Source organism: Syngnathoides biaculeatus, chromosome 9, assembly GCF_019802595.1.
Source record: "Syngnathoides biaculeatus isolate LvHL_M chromosome 9, ASM1980259v1, whole genome shotgun sequence".
Classification (NCBI taxonomy): Eukaryota; Metazoa; Chordata; class Actinopteri; order Syngnathiformes; family Syngnathidae; genus Syngnathoides; species Syngnathoides biaculeatus.
The window spans coordinates 7,261,000-7,277,227 of record NC_084648.1 but is presented as its reverse complement, the minus strand read 5'-3'; the positions used below and the strand labels follow the sequence as shown (position 1 = coordinate 7,277,227).

Genomic DNA, 16,228 nt, shown 5'->3' with positions numbered 1-16,228 from the left:
AAGCAGGTTGGAACAGCTGGCGGAAGGTGTCTGGTGTGTTATGTGACAGAAGAGTCTCTGCTAGGATGAAGGGCAAAGCTTATAAAACATTTGTGAGGCTGGCCATGATGTACGGATTAGAGACGGTGGCACTGAAGAAACAACAGGAAGCAGAACTGGTGGTAGCAGAAATGAAGATGTTGAGGTTCTCGCTCGGAGTGACCAGGTTGGATAGGATTAGAAATGAGCCCATTAGAGGGACAGCCAAAGCTGGATGTTTTGGAGACAAGATTCGAGAGAGCAGACTTCGATGGTTTGGACATGTTCAGAGGCGTGAGAGTGAGTATATTGGTAGAAGGGTACTGAGGATGGAGCTGCCAGGCAAAAGAGTGAGAGGAAGGCCAAAGAGAAGGTTTATGAATGTGGTGAGGGAAGACATGAGGGCTGTTGGGGTTAGAGAGGAAGATGCAGGAGATAGGCTCAGATGGCAAAAGATGACACGCTGTGGCGACCCCTAACGGGACAAGCCGAAAGGAAAAGAAGAAGTCAATGATCACCAACGTATACAGCTATCGGTTCCGTCTGCTTTTTAGTATAATTACAACTTGAACTTTACAGTACTTCTTTCTCAACTACGTTCTTAGTTAATTGTTTCCACACTTAAAGTACTTACTTCCTTACTTCTTCCTTGCATACTCCTTACTTCCTACCTACAGTACTTCTCGTTGGCAGCCAGGTTCATAGATGTTGGGACATGAGCACAATTAACATTGTTTCTGCTATAAACAACACTTTGACAGATTTGAAATGAAACAAAGATGTCCCTTAACTGCAGACTTTCAACTTTAAATTGAGGGTATTTAGATCCAAATCAGGTGAACAGTTTCGAAATTACAATAGTTTATATACGGGCATCTCACTTTTTCAGGGACCAAGAGTAACTAGATGCTGGATCTCATTGCTGGTAATGGCCGGCCAAGCACTGCAAGCGTCATCACTTCCTGCTCTTTGTTGCTTGGGCATTTTTTCTCCGGTTTCGCCTCCAACAAATGAAGTGCATGCTCAATCAGCTTCAGATCTGGTGAATGACTTGGCCATTTCATAACATTCCTCTTCTTTGCCTTGGAAAAAAAACCCTCTACGGTCGCTCTCGCAGTAGAGTGTGCTTTAGTCACACTGTGAAGTTCCGTTCAATGCATCTGGCTGAATATTGGCAGATCAGCCAATTTGTCCCATAAAAAGCGGGAGGTAAATATTCAAATTGTTGTAAACCTCACACGGTTCACCTGAATTGGATGCCAACACCCTGACATTAAGAATGAAAGTCTGCTGTTAATTCACATTTGTGTTTCTCATTTCAAATACTTACGAATATTCTCATTTACCGCGACCCTCGTGAGGATGAGCGACAAAGAAAATGCAAGCAAGCAAGCAAATTTATTTGTATAGCGCATTTCGTACGCAAGGTAACTCAATGTGCTTTACACGATTCAAGGCATTTGAAAGCAAAGAAATAAAACATTTAAAACGGGATAAAAACAATAAAAATGACAAACAAAATATTTAAAAAAAAGACAATTAAAACTGCATACAGTGAAAGTAATATGATCAAAAAGTGGAAATATTGTAAAAAGCATGAGGAAAAAAGAAGAGTTTTCAATCTGGATTTAAGAACATTCACACGTGGGGCAGACGTCACCACTGTTGGCAACTTATTCCGTTTGTGTGCAGCACAATAGCTAAATGCTGCTTCACCATGTTTGCTTTGGACTCTGCGCTCCACTATTTGACCTGAGTGGGTCGATCTCAGAGCTCTACTGGGTTTGTATTCCGTAAGAATTTCTTTCATGTATTCAGGACCTAAATCATTTAGTGATTTATAGACCATTAGCAGAACTTTAAATTCTATTCAAAAGCTGACTGGAAGCCAGTGCAAGGAATTTAGGATTGGCGTTATATGCTCTGACTGCTTTGTTTTGGTCAGAACGCGAGCTGCAGCATTCTGAATGAGCTGCAGCTGTTTAATACTCTTTTTGGCAAGTCCATTCAGAAGACCATTACGGTAGTCAAGTGTACCTGAGAAAAAAGCATGGATGAGCTTTTCCTGGTCTGCTTGACACCTACAAGACTTCACTCTAGATATGTTCTTCACATGATAGAAGGCAGTTTTTGTGATTGATTTGATATGATTGTTGAAAGTCAGGTCGGAATCAATCAGAACACCAAGGTTTCGGACTTGGTCTTTGGTTTTTAAAGAAAGACAGTCCAGGTGTTTACTAACAACAATTCTCTTTTCTTTATTGCCAAAAACAATTGTCTCAGTTTTGGATGGATATTCTCATTTATCCTGGTCATTTCATTCCCTGGGCACTGAATCAATTGCAACTTGCAAGTCATTTCAAATCCTTTGCGGAGGTGTTAATTGGGTCGATGTCCTGATATTAATGGATCTGACTAGAGACTTACCTACATACTAATTTATTTCTTACTTACTTGGTTCTGACTTAGTTAAGTACCTTCTCACTTAGTTACTGTACTTAAATCCTCCCAACTCATCTTTCTTGTCACAACAGTGGCCATCTCCAACTTGTAGCGATGTAGTGTGCCTTATTTCTTCCAGATTGGGGAGGACGTAGGACCAACACTCCTACATACACCGATGCCCACAAGGTCTTGCAGAGCAGTGTTTACACAGCGGCACGCACCATGGAGCGTGAGGAAGTGCGCCCGGAACCCGAGGCAGACGCTGAACGCGAACAAGTAGACGACTACGAGGAGGAGGAAGAAGAACGGTACCTGGACGAGAACGACTTGTATCTGCGCTTTAGGTTCTTCGAGTCCTGGCTTTGGACCGACCTCAGGCTGCCCAATGAGGCTGACAGAGACGGGTGAGGGAAGGCAAAAATTAAATACCAAAAAATATAAGTAAAGGCAATGTGAAATGGCGGCACAGTGACTCATCTGGCTAGAGATCATTGGCCTAGATCATTTTCAACTACAGTATGTCGGTGTGTGTGTTGATTGGCGTCAGGCTGGCGTCCAGCGAGGTGAGCCATCCCCTGCCCGACAGCATCACGGAGTGGGGCATCCTTGCCGTCAGCGCCTCGCCGAACACCGGTCGGTAAACTAGCGGGTTCACCTACACTTACACACTGTGCTCATTTTTTTAAATGAATTTTCCAAAGGCACTTGAATTATTTCATGAGGCATAATATGGAGAAATTTGTATTTAATGTATAAAATTTTGATAATTTAATGGCATTTTTCAATATTAAACGGTAGTTTTACTCATTATTTTACTTATTTCATGGAATTTTATTTGTCATGAAGTATTGGTTTATCGTGATATTTGTATTTAATCAGTAGTATTTTCCATTAATTATTTATTCATTTAATAGACTTGTATTTTTTTTTTCATGTCGTACATTATTATCAGCACACATGTAATGAATTATTCATGATTTTAACATTGGTATTTAGTGAATGGGATTTTATAGCATTTAAAATGATTTTTGGGTGGCATTTGTATTATTTAATGACGTTTTTTTAAATGTAGTAAATAATGGTATGTTTTGTTTGAGTGCGTTAGTTATTTCAAAGCAATGCAAATGATTTCCCGGCATTTAATTTTTTTTTTTTAATTTTTGTTCTTATTAAACAGCAGTCTTTTTTTTTTTTTTTTTTAACGGGATGTTAATCTTCGTTCAGGTTTCTGCGTGGCCGAGCCATACAACATCAAGGCGTGGAAGCCCTTCTTCGTGGACCTGAAGCTTCCGTACTCTGTGGCCAGGAATGAGCAGGTGGAGATTAAGGCTGTCATCCACAACTACGCTCAAGACGACCTGCACGTAAGTCAAAGCTTCTTTTGCGCAGTTTTGGCGTCAAGATGTATGCATATAGGGTGGAAAAAAAACCTGCAGTTTTGGTGGCTGACCGCCGTCGTGACTAATCGTCTCCCTTTCAGGTCCGTGTTGTGCTGATGAAGACAGACGACATGTGCAGCGTGGCCTTCCGTGACCGCCACACCCAGGAAGTCACCCTGCCGGCGGGCACGTCCAAGGCAGTGCCCTACACCATCATGCCCCTGGCGGTGGGGCAGCTCCCCATCGAGGTGATGGTGGTGGCCCGAGATATGCTGGACGGAGACCGCGTCCAGAAACTCCTGCGGGTGGTGGTGAGCGTTGGCCGTCAATGATTTTGTACATGACCAAAATTAGCACATTTTTTCAGGATTGTCACAGAAAACAATCCACTTAAAATGAATGGAGATGTTTTCCTGATTGAATTCATCCTCTCTTATTTCACAATCAATTTGCTCAATTCAAACCTTTCCAACGTCAAACCTTTCAGGTCATTCAGGACTCTTTGGAAAGTATTATTCACATTCTCTACATTTCCAAAGTTTTTCATATTTGACATTATCAATGATACATTTCCCAGATTAATGGAGACAATTGACAAAATTGATTTCAACTTCAACATTTCGCAAAAGCATTACAAATTTAAAATCCCTAGTTTCCCCCAAATTCCAAACTTTCCATTTTAAAATTTGCTTAAATCAATGGGCACATTTCATAAGTTCACCTCATCCTTGCGCATTTTGCAACCGATCCAAACCATTACAAATTCAAAATGTTGATTCACCTCAGGGCGACACAGGTGGATCAGCTGGTAAAAGCGTTGGCCTCGCATTTCTCGGGTCCCGGGTTCAATTCCGGAACTGCCTGTATGGAGTTTGCATGTTCTTCCCGTGCCTGCGTGCGTTTCCTCCGGGCACTCCGGCTTCCTCCTACATTCCAAAAACATGCAACATTAATTGGTCACTCTAAATTGCCCATAGGTGCGATTGTTATTGTGACTGTGGCTGTTTGTCTCTATGTGCCCTGTGATTGGCTGGCACCCACCCCGCCTCCCGCCCGACGACAGCTGGGATAGGCTCCGGTACTCCCCGAGACCCTTGTGAGGATAAGCAGCGAAGAAAATAGATGAATGGATGGAGGGATTCACCTCATCCAGAAAACGACTTACGAAACTATTTTCCACATTCCAAAATTTCCAATTTCTCCAGAATTCAGAATTGTCCATTTTAAAACTCCCTTAATTTATGGAGACATTTTAAAATTTTCTCAGCTTTCAAAATTTTCAACCCAGGTAAGGCATTCACAAACATTTACTGTACATGAAAATGTTTGTTCACAACATTCAGGCTACTGTTTTCCAAATTTAAAGAATTCTTAATTTAAAAAAACAAAATTCTATACTTACAAGTAAATTTAAAGAAAATTTTCTTTAGATGGAGATTTTTGACCAATTCACATCCATTAGGTAATTGTAATTAGTCTTTGAAAAAAAAAAAGATTCTTCAATAATTCAACAAGTCAATGATTTTCAAAGCATTTAAAGTTCAGCATCAGTGCTGCCGCATTCACACGGTGTTGTTGCTTCAGAAATTGCATTCTCCAGTTGTCTTACAATTAAAATAGTTGTTCTCTCTTTGCACCCAAACAGATGGATGGTGTCCAAAAGACCAAAGTGTGGAGCACTATCTTGAACCCAAGAGCCGAAGGAGGTGTGGACATTTATTTCAGACACAAGTTCTGTTTTTGACAATTCATCCCCCGGATCTCATTTTACTTAACACCGTGAAATTTGGAAGGCATGTCTGTGATGAGCAGACACACCAAAAAGTCTCAAGAACCCATGGCCGAAAAGGCATTGCAATTTTAGGGTTCCGTTTTAGATTCATTTTGGCCATTTTTGTATTCATCCCCTGGAATCAGTTTTTCACTTAGCAACATGAAACGTAGCGGACGTTTTGCTTCCATTTTGTGCAGGTAAGCAGAGCGTCCGTGTAGGCAAGGTGGAACTGGAGGGGGTGGTGCCAAACTCGACGCCAGAAACATTTATCAACGTTCGAGGTCAGTCACCACACGGAATAAAAGGTACCAACGTGATGGCTGACGCCACCTAGCATCTCCCACCGACTTCCCCCAGGGAACGTGTTGGCCGACAGCATCGATAACTCTATCACCGACGACTCGCTGGCTTCTCTGATCCGCATGCCGGGCGGCTGCGTCGAGCAGAACCTTGCCAGCATCACCTTGCCGCTCATCGCCACCATCTACCTGGAGAGGACGAATGACTGGGAGGCTGTGGGAGTGGAGCGCAAGGCCGACGCGCTGAAATACATCAAGAGAGGTGTGCCACATTGATAGAAGATAGTCATGAATGGTGGGATTTTACATATATGCATGAATGTTCATGCGTTAATGCATAGCAGATAAAGTTTGGACTTGAATGGATGGATGATACATGCATGAATGAATGATGGAGAGGATATGGTTGGTTAATACATACTGTAAAGAAAACGAGTATTTGAACACCCTGCTATATTGCAAGTTCTCCCACTTAGAAATCATGGAGGGGTCTGAAATTTTCATCATAGGTGCATGTCCACTGTGAGAGAGATCATCTAAAAAGAAAAATCCAGAAATCACAATGTAGGATTTATTTGTGTGATACGTCTAAATACGAATAAGTATTTGAACACCTGTCTATCAGCTAGAATTCTGACCCTCAAAGACCTGTTATACCACCTTTAAAAGTCCACCTCCACTACATGTATTATCCTGAATCAAAGCCACCTGTGTGAGGTCGTTAGCTGCATAAACACACCTGTCCACCCCATACAATCAGTTAGAGTCAAACTTGTAACATGGCCAAGACCAAAGAGCTGTCCAAAGACACCAGAGACAAAATTGTAAAACTCCACACAGCTGGAAAGGGCAACGGAGAAATTGCCAAGCAGCTTGGTGAAAAAAGGTCCACTGTTAGAGCAATCATTAGAAAATGGAAGAAGCTAAACATCGGAGTGGAGCCCCATGCAAGATATCACCACGTGGGGTCTCAATGATCTTTAGAAAGGTGAGGAATCAGCGCAGGATTACACGACAGGACTTGGTCAATGACCTGAAAAGAGCTGGGATCGCCGTTTCCAAGGTGACTGTTGGTAATACACTCAGACGTCATGGTTTGAAATCATGCATGGCACGGAATGTTCCCCTGCTTAAACCAGCACATGTCAAGGCCCGTCTTAAGTTTGCCAATGACCATTTGGATGATACAGAGGAGTCATGGGAGAAAGCTTTGTGGTCAGATGAGACCAAAACGGAACTTTTTGCTTATAATACCACTAACCGTGTTTAGAGGAAGACGAATGATGAGTTCCATCCCAAGAACACCATCCCTACTGTGAAGCATGGGGGTGGTAGCATCATGCTTTGGGGGTGTTTTTCTGCACATGGGACAGGACAACTGCATTGTATTAAGGAGAGGATGACCGCGGCCACGTATTGTGAGATTTTGGGGAACAACCTCTTTCCCCCAGTCAGAGCATTGAAGATGGGTCGTGGCTGGGTCTTTCAACATGACAATGACCAAAAGCCCACAGCCAGGAAAACCAAGGAGTGGCTTCGTAAGAAGCATATCAAGGTTCTGGCATGGCCTAGCCAGTCTCCAGACCTAAACCCAGTAGAAAATCTTTGGAGGGAGCTGTTACTTAGCGACAGCCCAGAAACCTGTTTGATCTCGAGAAGATCTGTGTGGAGGAGTGGGCCAAAATCCCTTCTGCGGTGTGTGCAAACCTGGTGAACAACTACAGGAAACGATTGACCTCTGTAATTGCAAACAAAGGCTACTGTACCAAATGTTAACATTAACATATTAAACATAACATATTATTTGTACCGGTATCACCCAAATAAATTGTTAAAATATCATACATTGTGATTTCTGAATTTTTCTTTTCAGATTATCTGTCTCACAGTGGACATGCACCTATGATGACAATTTTCAGACCCCTCCCTAAGTGGGAGAACTTGCAATATTACAGGGTGTTCAAATACTTATTTTCTTCACTGTAGATGTACAAATGGCTTGTTGGTTGGGTGGCTAGTATATAGACTGATGATTATTGGAGATATGGATGAGTTGTACACAGATAAATGACTGGATCGATGTGTACAGTATCTTGATAACTAAATGATCTGCATTATGTGTTTTTTCTCGCTATTTTCAGGCTATCAGAACCAGCTGGCCTACAAGAAAAGTGACGGCTCTTACCCCCCCTACAGGAGGGAGGGCGCAAGCACCTGGTACATCACAGCTGCGCATCTATTCATATGCGTAATCATCATACTCATAATAATAATAATAATAATCATAATAAGCGGATGATGACTGGTGCTCAGGATCACGGCGTACGTGGTTAAGGTGTTCTCCATGGCTCACTCGGTCATCGGCGTGGACATGCAGCAGGTGTGCGACCCCCTCGCTTTCCTTGTGCGCAACAAGCTCAAACTCCCCATCGGACACTTTGTGGAAGACAACCCGGTCTACAGTACCACCATGACTGTAAGATACACATTTTAAAATCAATACACGTGGGCACAAAGCATCTACTGGAGTGTACACATACAGTATGACTGATCAAAAGTTGATCATTTTAGACATTGTACAATCTCACAAAGGGGACTTCAGGAATGGTAACGGTTTCAAAGTGGGATTGGAGCCAGTGTAAATGTTTGCAATAAGGGGTTTGAAAAATTGATGGAATGGATTGTTTCATTTAAGTATTTGCAAAGTTTTGGGGTTTGAACAAAGTTAAGGTGACAAATAAAGGTTGTTCTCAAAGTAGGGTTTTAAATGTGAGTTAGCTTTTCAAGATAAGGTTAAAGTTTCAAAGAACGTTTTAAACCTGGGTTCGGGTATCAAACAAGCTTTATTGGTCCAGATCATGCATTCAAAGAAGAGTTTGGGTAAATAATGTTGTTTGTCTATCTAGGACGGCATATGTTACTCCACCCTGGCTGAATTTAGTTTCTCTCATGTGTTTGTTCTCAAAGGGCGGCCTGCGGGGCAACGACCCCAAGATCACGCTGACGGCGTTCGTCCTCATCGCCCTGGCGGAGGCCGAGCAGGCGGGGATACATTGCAGCCAGGAAAACCTGGAGGTGAAATAATTGAACCCCTCTTGAGAAAAAATAAATTCCAGATGTTTAACGTTCTCACGGGTGAAATGTCACCGTCCCCTTCGCCATTCATCAGTGAGGAAGAAGTGGTTTTACGCATTATCCCAAATGTGGAAAGAAGTTGCGCGTATATTAGCAGGATGAAGAAGACTGCTGAAATACCTTTTCTCATTGAACCGGGACATTTGTTGGAAGAGACTGGAAGAGTCACAGAAAGGAAGTGAACATCATGGCTCATACCCCTGCTGTGATTATTGTTGTTCTGCGTTCCTTGTTGGAGGGCACCAAGTTGTGCAAATATTGACCAAAACACGGAACAGTCCGCTTCGTACGTTCAAAAATCTACAGGTCAAATTAAATTCACCTATAAAGGTTATGATGCCTTTTAGGTTCACCCGGAAATTTCACTATTTCTACCAGAGTATCCCTAACCTTTTGTGAGTCGGGAATTTTCCTTGTCAATTGCTGTTGGAAAACACTTATGTACGTCACTCCATGAGCTGGTTTGTGGGCCCTGCAGGAGGCGATCGGTAAAACAGCAGAGTTCCTGGAGAAGGCGCTGGCGACGTCGGGCAGGAGGCCCTACACGGTGGCCATCGCCTCCTACGCGCTAGCCTTGGCGGGAAAAGGCTCCAGCGCCTACGACCCCACAGGACAGCTCCTTGCAGCATCTCCGGATGGTAAATGCTTCAACCAGAAGTAGCTCTTCCTGTGTTAATTTACTGACAAGTTAAGGCTAGTGCTTCAATGTAAGCTTAAAAAAGGGTTTCAAACCATGTTTAGTGTTTCGATTGAGTTTCAATGTCCTAACTGCGGCCCCTGCAGGGAGCCACTGGCCAGACGCTCACAACCATTTGTTCTCGCTGGAGGCAACCGGTTACGCCATACTGGCTCTCGTCAGGGTGGGTCGCATGCAGGAGGCCGGGAAAGCCTTCCAGTGGATCAACGGCCAGCGCAAGATGGGGGGAGGTTACGGCTCAACTCAGGTATTGTTTGCTTCTTAATCATAACCATTAATAATTAGAATTATGAAAAGCTCTTCACCCTTCACGTGCAGTTGTTTTTTTTTTATTAATACATTGTACAGTTTCATCTACAGTATTTACTGACAGTGTTGTTGTACCTGTTGGTGGTGGTGTCAGTCCACCATGGTGGTGCTGCAGGCACTGTCTGAATACCTGATGAAGACTCGGGTTGCCAGCGAGCTCTCCCTGGACGTTGACGTCAAGATAACGGGCCGACGCGACATCCGATACCATTTTAATGCCAAGACAGCATACACTGCAAAATCTTCACGGGTGAGACACACGCAGAACAGAAACAGGAAGTCACATGGACCTCCAAAGCATCAGAACTTTCCTTCCGTTACCCGTTTGCTTCCAATGTTTGCTCCAACAGTAGCTCCCAAAGTTTTCTTAAAAAAAAATATTATCCTAAAGTCAACTTTCAATATATATTACCTGATTAGCTTTCAAAATTAGCTTCCAATATTACCTCCTATTGTAATGTTTAAAGTTATATTCCAACGTTAGTGTCCATCATTACTTCTGTTAACTCACTGTTAGCTTGTAATATTAGCTTTTGAAGTTAGTGTCTGAAGTTACCTGGAATGTTAGCGCCAAGGAGAAATTAGCTTCCAACATTACTTTCCAGTGATGGCGCTAATGTTAGTCTCTGACATTACCTGTAAGATTAATTTTCAATGTAAGTTTCGAATGTTGGCTTCCAATGTTAGGATCAACACTCTTCTTCTTTTTTCCCTTCGGCGTGTCCCATTAGGGGTTGGCTCAGCGTGTCACCTTTTTCCATCTAAACCTATCTCGTGCATCTTCTTCCCTAAGTCCCTCTGTCCTCATGTCTTCCCTCACAACATCCATCAACCTTTTCTTTGGTCTTCCTCTCGCTCTTTTGCCTGGCAGCTGCATCCTCAGCACCCTTCTACCAATATACTCACTCTCTCGCCTCTGAACATGTCCAAACCATCTAAGTCTGCTCTCTCTAACCTTGTCTCCAAAACATCCAACTTTAGCTGTCCCTCTAATGACCTCATTTCTAATCCTATTCAACCTGCCCACTCCGAGCAAGAACCTCAACATTTTCATTTCTGACACCTCCAGTTCTGCTTCCTGTTGTCTTTTCAGTGCCACTGTCTCTAATCCGTACATCATGGCCGGCCTCACCACTGTTTTATAAACTTTGCCCTTCATCCTCGCAGAGACTCTTCTGTAACATAGAAGACAAGACACCTTCCGGCAACTGTTCCACCCCACTTGGAGCCATTTCTTCACTTCCTTACCACACTCTCCTTTGCTCTGTATTGTCGACCCCAAGTATTTGAAGTCATCTACCCTCGCTATCTCTTCTCCCTGGAGCTTCACTCTTCCTCCTCCTCCTCCTCCTCCTCCTCCCCTCTCATTCATGCACGTGTATTCTGTTTTACTTCGGCTAACCAGTGCATGCCTCCATCTTTCTAATTGTTCCTCCACCTTGTCCTTGCTTTCACTGCATATCACAATATCATCTGCGAACATCATGGTCCAAGGGGATTCCAGTCTAACCTATTCTGTCAGCCTATCCATTACTACCACGAACAGGAAGCGGCTCAAAGCTGATCCCTGATTCAATCCCACCTTCACCTCAAATTCTTCTGTTATTCCTACAGCACAGCTCACCACAGTTCTGCTGCCCTCATACTTGTCCTGGACTATTCTAACACGTTTTTCCACCACACCAGACTTCCGCATGCAGTACCACAGTTCCTCTCTTGATACTCTGTCATAGGCTGTCTCCAGGTTTAGAAAGACAGATTATAGCTCCTTCTGACCTTCTCTGAACTTTTCCACGAGCATCCTCCACCCAAATAATGCATCTGTGGTATTCTTTTGAGGCACGAAACCATGCTGTTGCTCATAGATACTGACTTCTGTCCTGAGTATACACTCCACTACTCTTTCCCATAACTTCATTGTGTGGCGCATTAACTTTATTCCTCTATGGTTGCCAAAACTCTGCAAGTCACCTTTGTTCTTGAAAATGGGAGCAAACTCACTTTTCCACCATTCTTTAGGCATCTTCTCGCCCACTAGTATTCTTTAGAATAAGTTGGTCGATGTTAGCATCAACACTGGATTCCCTTATTATATTCCATAGATACCGCCAATGGTACCTTTCAATGTTAAATTTCCACTTTCGCTTCTCGGGTTTTTCTCCAGGATTAGAATTAACAAGAATGAATGTTAGCTTCCATTGTTGTGTCTTGTGTTACCGTTCAATGGTAGATTCCCAGCTTAGCTTTTATAGTTAGCTTCCAACATTAACTCTAACATTAGCTTCTGAAGTTAGCTTTCGACTATTGCCGCAATGTTAATTTCTGGTCAGGAACTCTAATGATTTAAAGAGGACCAACGTTAGCCTCTGAATTTAGTTCAAACATGATATTTTATGTTAACATTTGTCTGCATTTTTATTTTACCACCCTGGTTTCCCTGTTCTTGATCTTCTTCGCAGCTTCCAGCTAATCTGGACCTGACCGTGGAGGCCACAGGCAATGGGCAAGGAATACTCGAGGTGAGATGGGTAACAAGATGGCCTCCACAAAGCATCAATTGACATGCGTGTCATGATTCCAGGTGGTGACATATTACAACCAGCTACATGAAGTCGACGAAAAGACCCCCTGCCAGCACTTTGAGCTCAGTGTAGATGTCGAGGATTCCAGCGGTGAGTTGTCTGGTTTGCCCTGTCATCCCAAGGCAGACTGACCAATCACAGTGGAGCATAGTGTATGAATTGTTTATATGTCCATTTTTACTCTTTGGAAAGGTATTTCTATATGGACAAACAATGTTTTTATTACATTTCCAAAACCTAGAATTACCCAAGATCTGAAAGGCAGGCTGTGGATAAAGCTATGTGACGGTCTGCATAGTCATTTAAGTACCTCAAAAATCAACAGGCACCCCTTTAGTATGCTGCAAGGTAAACAATGTAGGCTACTGGCATTGTTTGTAAAATGGTGTAGTTGGTCCAAAATGCTAGGATTGTCCCATATGTTTGATTAAAAACAATCCAAAACAGTTGTGCTCTGGATGAAGCTTTGTGGCCATCCACATGGCCTTCTGAGTCCCTAAAGTTGTTAGCTCAAATTGCTTGCATTATTTGATTAACACTTGGCATTCGGATCATCCCAACTGCATAGCCAACAAAGTTAACAATTCTTGGAAGATCATTTGGGTGAGTATTTTTTTTTCTTTCAGACTATGCAGCCATCCACATGGTCAAATGTACACAACTCCGTGGTAAACAATGTACATGTGTGATGCCAGCTAAACAATAGGAAAATCAGGACCATAATTCTTTTTTAACAAAATGTTTTGCAACAATTCACATAGTCCTTAAAACCCTGCTCAAAAAAGCAACAAATCAAATTAAAGTGATGTCTTGTGATCATCTCTGGCATTAGCACATTTACCCAGCTAAGCTAAAAATTCTGGGAAAATCACAAGTTTGGCTCATTAGCTCACCAGCTAATGCACTTTTGTTTTCTCTAAAATAATACTAAATTGTACTTAGCTCAAGATGGTAGCATTACGCTCACAACTGAGGCCGGATGAACGATGGTGATAACGATGCTGGGAAAATGGCGAAGATTAGCTTTTGTGCCTGTCCACATCGTCATTTGAATCCCTCAACATTAAAAAAATTAAAACAGGGCTTTCCTCGTTAGCTACTCAAAACAGTGGTTGATTCAGAAATTTTACAAATAGACAACAACAGAATCTGTTTCTTTTCACCTCTTTTGTCACTTGTTGCTGGGCAGAATTACTGGTCTGGCCTAGCAACAATAATTGTTCTTTGAAATTGTTCTTAAACCGCAACAGAAAAGCCTCCCGCAGATGTGGAAAAGTCCTACCTGATGACCATCAAAGTCAGGTGAGAGGCCCCGTGGGGTCAGCCACTTCAAATTCCAGCCACTGCTTACGCCGACAAACTAAATACTGTAACACTATATAGTATGGCAGTACTCAGTAAATTCCTCACCTCAAATAATCCTTGCATGCCAGATAAACATCTAACTCAATAAATATCCCGATTATGATCGAATGTATATGACGGGCGCAGAGCGTTAGGATCCAGCGACGTCAGGATGGTGGTGCTGGATATCAATCTGCCCACGGGCTTTACCCCGGAAAACTCGGACCTGGAGATGGTACACATTTTATTTCATGTTCTATTTTTCTGGTTTCATTAATAACCCTCTGGGCTCTATACTGACAATTTGTCTCCCTGAGAGCTGGGATAGATATCATAATGCGTGTGTGTGCAGCTGTCCAATTCAGTGGACCGCTACATCAACAACTTCAAGATGGTGGACAACCTCAGCGAGAGGGGCTCCCTCATCATCCACTTGTTCAAGGTAGTTGCTGGAACCGGGAAAGAGCACGCAAACACGGTTCTGCTGGGTCACTTCAGCTGCAGGCTCAGCTGTGGTGTCCTCTTCCCCTTCACGCAGGTGTCGCACAAGGAACCTGAAATCCTGATCTTCAGACTTCAGCAGAACTTCAAAGTGGGCCTCCTGCAGCCCTCCTCAGTCACCGTGTATGAGTACTACAACCCAGGTACTGCTCTTATACTTTATAAATATATGTACTGTAGATACTCAAACTGATCACTTCGTTAGGCACACTCTGTGATGCAGTGGTCCTCAACCTGAGGTTATACTGTATTTATTAATTATTAATTACTACTTTTTATATATACTGCATGAATATAGCCAAAGATAGATGGGGTAGGCTCCAGCACTCCCGCTCCCCAAGTGAGGATAAGCGGTTCAGAAAATTGATGTGGATGGATAAGTCGGGAGGGTTTGAACAAAAGGTGCATTGCAATTGGAAAAAAGTCTTTTTTTTCCGTGAAATAAAGGCGTCATTTTCCAGAATGGAGTCTTATGTTATGGAAAATAAGGCATCTTTTCCAGAGTAAAATGTATAGTTTTAAAAGAATAAGTCTATTTTTCAAATTCACGAGTTAAAATGCAAATTTCTTCCCTTGTTAAACGTTGATTGTAATATTGCGACATTATGACTTTTTTTCCTCATGTTATCCAAGATAAATCTTTTTTTTCTTGTTTTTTTAAACATTATCCCCTCAAAATTAATTTTTTTTTCTAAAATGAAAAAAATGCTTTTGTAAAATTACAACCCTTTTCCTTGAAAATTGGTTCCTATGGAATTTCGGGGTACACGGTCCCTAGACTCCAAAGTTAGAGAACCCATGCTTTAATAACCTCGAATACAAACAATTTTCCTTTAGAAATACAAAACGCTTTTCTTTTGAGATGTATTTCTCTTTAAGAGATTTATTTTGCATTGCTGCGCGGTTTTGGCATAATTCATTCCTATATCGTGACATCCAAGCCTCTTGAAATATTTTAGAAATGTATAAAGTTGTATTTATGATAAAATTGTGTGTCACTGTTAAAATAGTCAATGTAATTCTAAAATACTTTCATTAAAAAATATTGCGCCACCAATCTTTTTAGCATGTCAATGTCGTGTCAATTTCCACCCAATGTTACCGTAATGCTAATTGCTAATTTTTGTGTAATAGTGGAACGATTCAATGTCACGCCAAATTAATAGCGGAATGCTTATTTTAGAATCATCGTTTTACGTTAGCATAATGCTAACACCCCGTTTTTAGTTTTTTTGATTTGAGGTTAATAATGACAATATTAGTAATATTTTTTGTTGGTAGACCACCGCTGCAGTAAGACGTACACACCCCGTCAAGATCAGGGGGATCTGACGCACATCTGCAAGGAAAACATCTGCCGCTGCGCACAGGGTAAAAACACACGCAAACAAACGTAAATGTACTTTCGAACTGTAACCCTTTTGTTCGCTCACCTCGACAGGCGACTGCTGCGTGGCCAAAGCGGACAGCGACAGCTTTGCTGCCAAGGAGCGAGAGACCTTTGCCTGCAAGTCTCTGCACCACGGTACTTTTTGTACCCCAAAAACATGAGAGACACTTTCACGCTGCTCACCCCTTATCACCTTGTCACTTGCTGATTTCAGTGTTCCAGGTGAAAGTTCTCAGCATCCAACAGAGTTACTACGACAAGTACGAGATGGAGATCACGCGGGTCATCAAACTGGGTGAGCGCTTCCTTTTTGGGCTGGGGGGGCGCGATTGAGGAGGAAACTCAATATGGTCGT

General features: G+C 42.4%; 1 protein-coding gene across 1 annotated transcript in view; it reads left to right on the top strand.

The window, feature by feature from the left end:
* Positions 1-16,228, top strand: part of LOC133506502 (complement C3-like) — a 37,266-nt gene that overhangs the window by 19,096 nt on the left and 1,942 nt on the right. Inside the window, exons 21-42 of the mRNA XM_061830715.1 lie at positions 2,600-2,867; positions 3,011-3,096; positions 3,688-3,827; positions 3,944-4,153; positions 5,488-5,548; positions 5,814-5,897; positions 5,974-6,177; positions 8,057-8,132; positions 8,229-8,391; positions 8,883-8,990; positions 9,529-9,688; positions 9,834-9,994; positions 10,151-10,306; positions 12,516-12,575; positions 12,638-12,728; positions 13,889-13,940; positions 14,130-14,217; positions 14,335-14,424; positions 14,521-14,626; positions 15,765-15,854; positions 15,925-16,008; positions 16,088-16,168. Of these exons, the coding sequence (XP_061686699.1) occupies positions 2,600-2,867; positions 3,011-3,096; positions 3,688-3,827; positions 3,944-4,153; positions 5,488-5,548; positions 5,814-5,897; positions 5,974-6,177; positions 8,057-8,132; positions 8,229-8,391; positions 8,883-8,990; positions 9,529-9,688; positions 9,834-9,994; positions 10,151-10,306; positions 12,516-12,575; positions 12,638-12,728; positions 13,889-13,940; positions 14,130-14,217; positions 14,335-14,424; positions 14,521-14,626; positions 15,765-15,854; positions 15,925-16,008; positions 16,088-16,168 (2,619 nt within the window). The remainder of the gene's footprint in view (positions 1-2,599; positions 2,868-3,010; positions 3,097-3,687; positions 3,828-3,943; positions 4,154-5,487; positions 5,549-5,813; positions 5,898-5,973; positions 6,178-8,056; positions 8,133-8,228; positions 8,392-8,882; positions 8,991-9,528; positions 9,689-9,833; positions 9,995-10,150; positions 10,307-12,515; positions 12,576-12,637; positions 12,729-13,888; positions 13,941-14,129; positions 14,218-14,334; positions 14,425-14,520; positions 14,627-15,764; positions 15,855-15,924; positions 16,009-16,087; positions 16,169-16,228) is intronic.